The 10,882-nt window shown below is 37.0% G+C and overlaps 1 protein-coding gene across 6 annotated transcripts in view; it reads right to left on the bottom strand.

Annotated features, from left to right (window-relative positions):
- Positions 1–1,284: 1,284 nt before the first annotated feature.
- The window catches only part of LOC113073321 (filamin-A-interacting protein 1-like), a 32,902-nt gene continuing 23,304 nt past the window's right edge, over positions 1,285–10,882 (bottom strand). The window contains exons 5-8 of one of the 6 annotated variants that reach the window (XR_003280483.1): positions 6,833–9,611; positions 5,678–5,735; positions 2,878–3,376; positions 1,285–2,540 (exon numbers count right to left, since the gene is read on the bottom strand). Coding sequence is in view for 5 of the 6 variants with exons in the window: in XM_026246223.1 (XP_026102008.1) it covers positions 3,213–3,376; positions 5,678–5,735; positions 6,833–9,611 (3,001 nt within the window). In the remaining variant the exon portion in view is untranslated. Of the gene's footprint in view, positions 2,541–2,757; positions 3,377–5,111; positions 5,736–6,585; positions 6,651–6,832; positions 9,612–10,882 lie in introns of those variants that run through there. The other 5 variants (XM_026246226.1, XM_026246224.1, XM_026246227.1 and 2 more) reach the window with 5 other exon arrangements.

Here is a 10,882-nt window from a genome sequence, read left to right as displayed (position 1 = left end):
AATGACACTGATGTACAAGCACCAAACACTGATTTTAAGCATAAACTTCACAAAATCTATAAACTGGTTCTTCAAATCTGATTGGTTAATCACAATGTTGTTCCAGGGTCAACAACGATGTTGTCCCAGGAACATGTCTCACTTGGTAAAATCAGGTTAGGCCACGGGGAACACCGTTTGACAAAAATATTTAAAAGTACTTTATAGAATTGTATTTTTAAATAACCTTGATTTTTTTTATAACAAATATCAGTTTTACAGTGACGTAAACCAAGAATTTGTATGAAATCATTTAGAAAATATGTTTCATTAGTTTTAATGCATGAGTCATTTGTTCTAATTAAATCATATCATTCTACTCTATTCAAAAGACTGGGGTCAGTATTATTTATGTATTTTATTATTATTACTATTATTATTATATTAGTCTCTTCTGCTGACCTAGGCTGAATTTATTTGCATAAAAATGTATTAAATCAGTCGTGATATTGTGAAATATTATTACAAATTTAAATAATCCTGTGTTTATTTATTTTCCAGTGCATGTCACAATGACAAGGAACGCTGCACACTACAGTGATCAAACAGAAAAGCCCACGTAACATGAAGTGAATCACTGATTAAATACTATAATCATACTTTTCTACCTTCCACAGTCAGAGAGCTTAATCTTCATTTAATATCACTTTGCATTTGTTAAGTTCACATTGTCTGTAGACGTGCAATACGTCAAACTTCTCGATTAATAACCGTGTTATTACATATTAAATATACACAGCACATATATTATGTAAACAAAACTTGTATTTTTGATTACGCTTAATTGCAAATAATCGTTTGACACCACTATAAAAAACATTTCATATTTGTATATTAATAAAACAAATTAAAAAAATCGATATTAATTAAAAAATCATTTTTTAGTCGCTTTGGATAAAAGCGTCTGCTTTATGACTAAATGTAAATGTAAAAATCCTCTAATTAAAGGGATAGTTGAAAAAATGGAAATAAAAAGCTTCTTTTCTCATGTGACACAGTAATGCCTTGAAATGAGCTTTTGTGGGTAACTTCTCATCTTAATTTGATGTGTGATTAATAAACAATTGATTAGATTAGATTGATTAGCCTACATAAGATTAAACATTAAAATCGATTGAAAGCCCTAAATGAAAAGCCACTTTGTACTAACATGATTGCCCTACATACCAATGCAAATCTGAATTTGTCCCTATAAGCCTTAGACGTTTGTGGTGCAGACTATAACACATCCAGCGGACCATGAAGTCACGTGCTTCAGAAATGTGTTTATTGGGTGATTTCTCGTTTCATATAGAGGCAGACACACACTTCAGTCCAGTGAGCTCGTACTGCATTCACAGAAGTCATATGCTATAAGTGAAATGAAATACAGTTCTGTGTGGGCAATACTCAGACTTAACTAAACATACAGTATCATGCACCTTTCCCCCAACTGACCCTCTCGCATTCTTTCTCATTCTTTTAACACATCAATACCACCATTAAATACTAGCAGAGATTGATAAATGATCAATAAACTGTTCCCAGCAGTATATGACACTTTAACCAGTCATTTTCAAAACAAACAACATATGATTTAACATTAGACCACTGCATATCTCAAGTCAACATGAACTTCCTTACATAGTCCAATTTATGCATAATGCAATACATTTCCGGGTGAAACAGAATATTTAACGAGATTTGGTGCTCCTTGCTTGTAAATCTCTTATTGTAATATACTTTTAAACGATCTTTGGATTCAGTCTTTTTGACAACTTGCTTGCTTTCAATGTGCACAGTATTTTTGTATTTCTTTTAGAAACTGAATTGATCATGTCTCATTGATTTGAGCTTAAGCACCTCAGTTTTCAAGGGAAAAAAAAGCATAATTTGTGGATAATTTATGCAATGTTCACTCAGAAGCTGAAGTGCATGAACCTGTTCTAAATGAAAGAAAACATGTTGATGAAAAGATTGAATCCAAGTGCAAAAGTTATCCAGTTTATTTGGAAAGCTGCTATTGTATACCCAGTGTGAGTAGGTTGTAGTCTTAATGCTGTAACATTTAAAAGCATTTTTTGGGAAAAATCAAATCCTCTCTGGGTCAAAATGACTTAAACAGAACATGGCAGTAAATGGGGTCAGTTTTGATCACATGTAGACTTTTCCATGTTTTACTCTCAAAATACGTCTGTTTCTGTTTCTCTTCTTCTGACATGCCACAACTTTCCACGTTCTGTGCAACTTTGATCTCTTTCTTTACTGTCTGGTAAACATCCAGTGTTCAGTAATCTGCCGTCAGACTGTCTTGTAGTCTTGAATTGATGATATAGGCTGTATGCATGCAGATATGGAGCAACACTTCAGATCCTTGTGCTCGAACCAGCTTTGACTGACTCAAACCTCGTTCTATTGTTACATTTGGATGCAAAGCAAATGTAGAGACCTCTCTGTCAGGCATAGTATGGATCTGAAACAGCCTCAGCGTGGCTCTCGATTCACATGGAGCACAACATTCTCTGTGGATAAAACAGGGAAAGTGAGTTATTGTGAAAAACAAGGGTGTAGAATTTATTAGCGATGCTCGAGACAATATCCAGTGACTACTAAATTGTCCCTAGAAATATTTTTTTTCAAACAATTAAATATACACATGCATATGTAATCACTGTTGTTGTAATTTTGGCTGCAAAAAAAAAAGCTTTCTTTATTAATTATGAGCATGTTTAGAGACTTTAGATGGTATGAAACTGTGGTCAATAATCTATCATAAGTGCAAAACTGTAGGGACAGTTGGATGAGGAAGGGGTGTTGTCTGTTACTGTATGTCCTGAGCAATGTCCAAATCAAACCTACGCTCCAGGAGAAAACACTACAGCCCACGGTTTAACCACTGCATGGAAAGAATCAGTTTCACCGATTCATGTTAAAAGCTTTTGAGCAGCCAAGTTTATGGATGGTGAAAATATCAGAGCAATTTTCCGATTGTTTTCTGGGAATCGCAGCACGCCGTTGAATCCAGTGAGCTGCCAAAGCCTGTTATTGCGCATGGATGGATTAGAAAATGAACACTGTCAGTCTGTGAAAATGGAAATAATTGATTTGAAAAGCCTTTGATAGTGACACACAAAACAGCAGCTTATTGTGAGAAAGACAAAAGCTTTAAAGTTCACCTAATAATAAAAACTTTGTCATTGTTCACTCCCCCTCGTGTCATTCCAAACCCATCTGACTTTCATTCTTCTGTTGCTAATGTTGTTTAAATGAATTGGAAGCATGTTTGAAAGTGATTTGAGAGCTTTTTTGGAGCTCGAACAGAACCAGGCCTCATATGAAAAAGATAATTCTGGACGTTCTGCAAAAAATCACGGAGGAAAGAAAGTCACACGACATGAGGGTGAGTGAAAGAAGACATGATTTTCGTTTTTGGGCAGACTGTTCCTTTAATGGTAAACGGATCAATTAAAAGCCCTGTCTTTATTTGTGTAATTGCCCAGTTTGTATCAGGCAGAAGGACACAATCAGGATCTTAAACGGGACTCCAGAACTCCAGCTGTTGTTTCTTATTTCTCATTGTTACTGTATTTCTCATTTCTTATTTCACAGTGTTCTCTGGCTCCCAGAAGGCCTGGACAGAGCACTAAACTCTGATCGCACAGTAACATCAGCAGAAGAACACTGAATAGAAATGTCTTAAAGGAGAAGTTCACCCAAAAATAACATTTTGCTGAAAATGTAATTACCCTCAGGCAATCCAAGATCCAAGATTTTGTTTCTTCATCTAAAAAGGTTTTTTTTATTTTTTTGTAGCATTGCATCATTTGTTCGCCAGCGGATTCTCTGCAGTGAATGGGTGCCGTCAGAAAGGGAATCCAAACAGCTGATAAAAACATCACAATAATCCACAAGTAATCCACAGCAATCCAGTCCATCAGTTAATGTCTTGAGAAGTGAAAAGCTGTGAGTTTGTAAGAAACAAATCCATCATTGAGATGTTCTTAACTTCAAACTGTTGCTTCCAGCTAAAATACAAGTCCATAATCCATAATGACACTTTCTCCAGTGAAAAAAATTGTCTAAATAAGGAGAGAAATCTGCACAGACCAAGCATTGTTTTGATTTGATGTGAGCGGACAACAGACAGTGCATTTTTCACCGGAGGAAGCGTTATGGATTATAAACCGACAGTTTGAAGTTAAAAAACCTAAACGACGGATTATTTCTTATAACAAGCAGATTTTTGGTTTACTACTTGTTAACTGATGGACTGGAGTGCTGTGGATTACTGTGATGTTTTTATCAGCTGTTAGGACTCTCATTCCGACGGCACCCATTCACTGCAGAGGATCCAATGGTGAGCAAGTGATTCAATGATACATTTCTCCAAATCTGATGAAGAAACAAATAAAAAAAAAATTATTTTGACTGAACTATTCTCATAGGAGCCTAAAACATTAACTGAACATTTTCTCATGAAAATGAAGGGCCCTAAACTTGCTTAGAAACCTTTTCTCTTTTGCAATACATGTCCCAAATGTGTGTCAAATCCTTCATTATAGGAATATTCTGGGTTCAATGGAGGTTAAATCTGTAAAATGATGTTGTTTGCCGGTAATTTAGACTCCTCCCTCAGATTATACAAATAAATACAATTTCTGCTTACAGTGGACACCTATGGGGTGAGATATTTGGGAAAGTTCAGAAGCAGAAATATGATGCTTATGTTTATCAACTTTTATGTACAAAACAAAATTGATCAAAGTTGATTCAGAATGTGTTATTGAATTGAAAGAAAACAAAAGGCATTGGTATAATTTTAGAAATAATATCAAATTCCTTCACCGTCAGAACATTTAGTCTCTAAAATTGGGTAAATCATGAGAATCAGTTTGTAAATCATGCTTAACTAATATCTATATGGTTTAGAATGTTATTCACAATTCATGGAGGTTTCCTGACCTTAGATCAATGCCCTTATACTGTACATAGATGCATTCATTATGATAGAAATAAATAACATTTCCTATACAGTCTCAATATATAAATAATCAATAAACCCAAAATACAAAATAAAACAGAATGTTTCTATGTGTTCTCAACAACAAAATAATATATTTATTTAGTGGAATCACAAAATTCATTCAGTGACATTTAATACAATTCATTTCCATTCCTCTGGAAACCTCCACAAGCAGTTTTACAGGGTAAAACCTTAGTGAAATGGTAAATGGAAAAATAAATACTAAAGGGGAAAAAAATCAAACAATGACGCGTTAGCTAAAGAGATTAAGTCCAAAACACACACACACACACACACACATTCCATTTTTCGGAGATCCAACTATAAATGTCTGTACATGAAGGCTGATTTAACATACAGTATTTACAATATTACAATAATGTATCTCAATCTGGAAATGAAGGCCACAGTGCCAATAATTGCTTTGTTTTACATTGCAACGTTTTTGTTCAGATTTCATTGAGTTCGCTAGTGCTTAGATTCAATTCCAGTGCCACATTAACATGAGCTAATCTCAGCTCTTTCCTCCGGCTCCGGCTGCAGAGCTGCAAGCTGCAGTTTTCCTCAGTTCAATTCTCATAGACTGGCTCTCAGTGTGTGTCGTTGTGGACAAGACCGCTTTCCCTGTTTTCATACCTTTTGACATGGGGATTCGTGTTGCCGTGGAGCGAGATGACTGCACGTCCGTTCCGTGCTGAGAGAAAGGAAAAGGGAAATATGAGAACACATTTTAGGAAGTTTTTCAGTATTCACTGACCATGTGTTTGCCAAAGCAAGGGCATTTTGTGTTTGTAATTATGCAGGCTAACTTTCTGTTTCTGAAAATTTAAGTTTTTAACCTGTTTATAAAGGGGTCTTAAATTGTCATTTATTTATGCAAAAAAGAAAATCAAAAGTAAATATATTTAAATTCAATAAAATATATAGTTTAAAGGAATATATTATAATAAATAAAATAAATAGGGTGGCCATTCACAAAATATGTTATACTGGAATGTTAAGCCTAAGTCTTAAAGTATTCTTCTTCTTTTTTTTTATTTTTTATTATTTACTATGTATATTTTTTCTTTATACTAATAAATAAAACTAAATAAAAATACATTTTATATATATATATATATATATATATATATATATATATATATATATATATATATATATATATATATATATATATATATATAGAAACTTAGGGTTGCCCTTCACTTCCTACAAGTAAATTAAAGTCTATATTATTTTTTTTATTATTATGTTTTTTAATCTAATATTAAATACTATTCAATATTTTCACATGTAAATTATATTTTATTTGTTACAATTGGTGCTTGATTTAGTAGGTTTGCTAGGCAAGGATAGGAAGGTTAGCCAAGTTTTGGTCACACATTATTCAATTTTATAACAGGTTAAACATGAGGGGACAGGTCAGTTTGTGTCACTATTTAATGCATTTTCTTGACAAGCTTTTTTGTGTGACAAGCACATCAGTACATTCCAGTGTTAGTTAATGATAATGGATAGGGAGATTGAATTTGATTTATCTATACCTTGAAAGAGAGCTATCTAGGGAGCAGACACCCCCTGATATCATTTTGAAACATTTCAGAAGCAACTGAAATATAAAAGATTGAATACGATCATTTTGTTTTTAGGGACAGAATATCACAAAGTATTTATTGTTAAATGACTATTCTTGTCATTTTATGGCATAAATGCACACTCAATTTTCTATCGCAATGTTTCGCATCTTCTAAAATCCAAACAGTGGGACAATGTAATGAATCTGGTACTCACCACAGATTGAGTAGGTCTGGATGAGGCCGAGGTGATGGGGGTTATTGTGATGCTGCTGGTCATCTTTCCTTGGATCATGTTTCCGACATTAGCTGACGTCTGTCTGGGAGCGCGCAGAACTGTCCCCGTTTGCATCTCTTTGCTGTCTGAACTTACACCATTAGGCCAAACCATAACTGAACCACTTCTGTCGTCCTGAGGTTTCTTGAACCCTGGTGACCCAAGGTGGATGTGGATCTTGTTGTCCTCTGTGGTTATAATATTGGAGTTGTATTTCCGGATGGGCGTTGGGACCGTCTGCTTTTCAGGGGTCAACTTGAACACGGCCCTGCCTGTGGTCATCTCATGGGGCTCTGGGGAGATGGACGCCTGGGAGACTGGAGTTGCGCTTACGGTTATGATGGACAGAGGAGAAGCAGGATGCTCAGAGTAAGAGCCCTTACCCTTCTCTGGAGATTTAGCTCTGGAGATGGCCGTTATAGTGACTGGAGACTTTGTCCGTTCAGCTGGCCCTTCATTGGTTTTGGACTTTGGCAGCATAGAAGTCGGAACGATTGTTATGCGTGGTTTCTGCAGCCCAAGAGTTGGGATGATGGTGGTACTGGAGAAAAAGTCTTCAGCACGTGGATTGGTGATCTCCAAAGTGGCAGTGCTGCTCTGATGGTCTGGAGTCACCTTAATATGAAGGGGCTGACCGGGTTTCTGAGACATTATCAGTTCTGGTGATGAGCGTGATGTTGTTCCATTGACCTCCTTGGTTGATTGAACTCCCTGAGAGATAGTAACCGCTTCTTTCTTCTTCATCCAAGGGTTCCAAGACTTCCTCGTCCCAAACTCTGCAGCCGCCGGCGGGTAACGGTCCAACACAGTCGGCTTCTTGAGACCTTTCTGCCTCAGATTACTCATGATCTGATTTTCCTCTAGAACAGACTTCTGGATGAACACAGCCGGAGTCTCGTCTTCGATGTGTTTGTTCATGTCTGCATCGGTCTGTACTGCAGTGGAAGCAAGAGGAACGTCCACAATCCTCCTTCCATTCATGCTGGGTCTAAGGGCACGGCTGTAACGCTTCGTGGCTTCTAACTCTTTAGTTAGTTGGAGAACTTCTTGACTCATGTTTTTCTTTTTATCCTCCTCTTCCATGAACCGCTGCTGGAGAACTGTGTAGTTCACCTGAAGCTGAGATAATTGATCCTCCTTGTTCATGAGCTCATGAATCTTCTCCTTTAGAGCTTGGACATCGACCTGAAGATCTCTCGTTTTGGCCTCTTCCTTCTTGCAGCGTAGTCTCAGCTCAGCTTCTTGGCTTACCAACTCTCCTTTTTCTATGGCCTTGTTCTTGGTGATCTGCGTCTTCATCTCCTCCAGGAGTTGGGAAAGGGCATTGGCTTTGTCTTGCTCGGTTCTGAACTTCTTCTCAAGCATGTCGTACTCATCCTCTGTCTTCAACAAATCGCCCTCCACAACCTCAAGCTGTTTAAGTCGGTTCCTTAGTCTCTCAATCTCCATAGTAAGCTCCTTCACCTTGTTGTCCTCATCAGGATACCCAACTTTGTCTACATTAGCTCTGTTTCTTGAAGATTCCCACTCAGCTTCCTCTTGCTCATCCATTTTACTTTGTATCTGACATAGCTTTATACTGAGATCCTTTCGTTTCTCTTCTTCACTTACAAGTTTAGATTTCAGGTCATCTCTTTCCTTGGTAAGAGCGGACACTTTCATCTCCATTTCGGACTTTAGTTTAAGAAGCTTCTTACTTTCCTCAATCAGCTTTTCTGTGACCTCCATGACTTTGCATTGTTCAGCTTTAAACCGTTTGTTAGTCTCCTCACTTTTCTGCTCTTCCTGTTTTATTCGTTCTGCCATGTTCTTCCTCTCATCTATTAGGACCACCGTGAATGACTTTAGTTTGGTCAAGTCATCCTTTAAACCTGTCTCAGCATTTTCCAGCCTTGATTCTGAGCACTCAAGTTCTTTGATATGGTGTTTAACTGTTTCCAGCTCACATACCAAGCTCTTTCTCAAGTTTCTTTCTTTCTCCAGGTTGTTGTGAAGCTGGGCACATATAGATTTGCTCAAATTGAAAGCTCCTTCCAGTTTCTCCAGGTCCACCATCCTCTTTTGCAGTTTTTCAACCTCTAGTTTCAACTCACAGCTGTGATTTTCCTCATCTTGGAGCCTCCTCTTTAGCTCCTTGCACTGCGCTTCTGTTTTCGTGATCTCCTCATCCTTGCCCTCCATTTCTAGAACTCTCTTCCGAAGGTTCTCCAGCTCAGCCATGAGGCCTGAGTTCCCACAATCCCCTCTGCTTATTTTGTCCCGCAGGTCCTGAAGGTCCTCCTCAGACTTCTGTAGCGTACGATTGGCCTCCTCCAGCTCCTCAATCCTGCGTGAAAGGCTGGCCATCTTTAGACGCAGCTGTCGACTTTCAAACTCCTGCTTGGCCAGGTTGGTGGTCATCTCCTCATGTTCCTGTGAAAATCTGGAGGTCTTATGTTCTAGGTCGAGCTCCAGCCTTTGGATCCTCTGACTGTCTTCTTTAGCTTTGCTGTTGATGAGCTCCAACTGCTGCTCTCTTTCATGTAGCTTCTTACTGAGATCCTTAACCTTCTGTATTTGCTGGTCAATCTGTTCAACGTGAAGCTGCCTTTCATCCACCAGCATCAGGGCAAATGATTTCAACTTTACCAGCTCCTCCTGAACTTTCTCAAGACGTTTGCTGTGATCCTTGTCCTTGCGAGCCTGGTATGCCTTCTCTTGCTCCAACAGTGTCTTAAGTCTGGTGAAAATCAAAGAGAAAGAGATTCATAATTAATAATTCATATAAAGGTTCAATTATACAGTCCTTTTTATTAAAGTTAATCAGAAACAACAAAGCGAGACCAAAGAGAGAATCAACCATCGTGTATATTTTATTTACAAAATATATATTTGTTTATCTACACACACACACACACACGTTTGTTTTTGTGAAAAGTGGGGACATCCCATAGGTGTAATGGTTTTTATTCTGTACAAACTGTATATTCTATGGCCCTTCACCAACCCTACCCCTAAACCTAACCCTCACAGGAAACTTTGTGCATTTTTACTTTCTCAAAAAAACTCATTCTGTATGATTTATAAGTGTTTTGAAAAATGGGGACATGGGTTATGTTCTCATAAGTCAACCTCTCCTTGTAATACCTGTGTCATAACCATGTCACTATACAGAGTTGTGTCCTGAAATGACACAAAAACATGCACACACACACACACACACACACACACACACACACACACACACACACACACACACACATATATATATATATATATATATATATATATATATATATATATATATATAACATTATTGAAAAATATCATAATAAAAGTATTGTGTGAAGTGACTGAAAAATTATGTGTGAAGAAGACAAGCATGACAGTTGTGAGAAAAGGAACAGTGTATGAATACTTCAGTGATTTTTTTCTGACAGTAGTTACTGAACATTTCATGCTTACATGATTACAGAATAGAAACAGCTCATGTGCTGCTTTGCACGTCAACGGGAATAAATTCCAACCTGACAAAAAGTGAACTAGCACATCACAACAGGAATTTGTGCCAACAAGGAAACCTGAAGAAAAGTCTACACTCTTAGAAAAAAGGGTTCATTGGGGTTCTATATAGAACCATAGGGGTTCTTTACTCAACTCCAAAGAACCTTTTATGCTAAAGGTTCTATAATGACAAGAAAGAACCCTTTTGCCACAAAGGTCCTTTAGGCTATTATTCATTCATATATTACATTATTCTGCAACATTTTGCATTTGTAATTAAATGATTGTTTGTAGTAAATTAATATCACATTTTAATCATGCTGATTTTTGGAGAAAAACTGAAATGGCACTCTGCATGTGATGTTGATTAACTACATAAAATTATATAAATATATACATTTTCTACTCCCCATAACTTGAATTTTGTGATCATTCATATGCATTCATAAATGCATTTGAATACACCAAATAATGCAGTGAAAGAACGCACTCAAAATGCATACGCAC

This window comes from Carassius auratus, unplaced genomic scaffold (genome assembly GCF_003368295.1).
Source record: "Carassius auratus strain Wakin unplaced genomic scaffold, ASM336829v1 scaf_tig00011917, whole genome shotgun sequence".
NCBI lineage: Eukaryota > Metazoa > Chordata > Actinopteri > Cypriniformes > Cyprinidae > Carassius > Carassius auratus.
The sequence above is the reverse complement of the archived record's forward strand: the minus strand, read 5'-3'. Positions and strand labels throughout refer to the sequence as shown.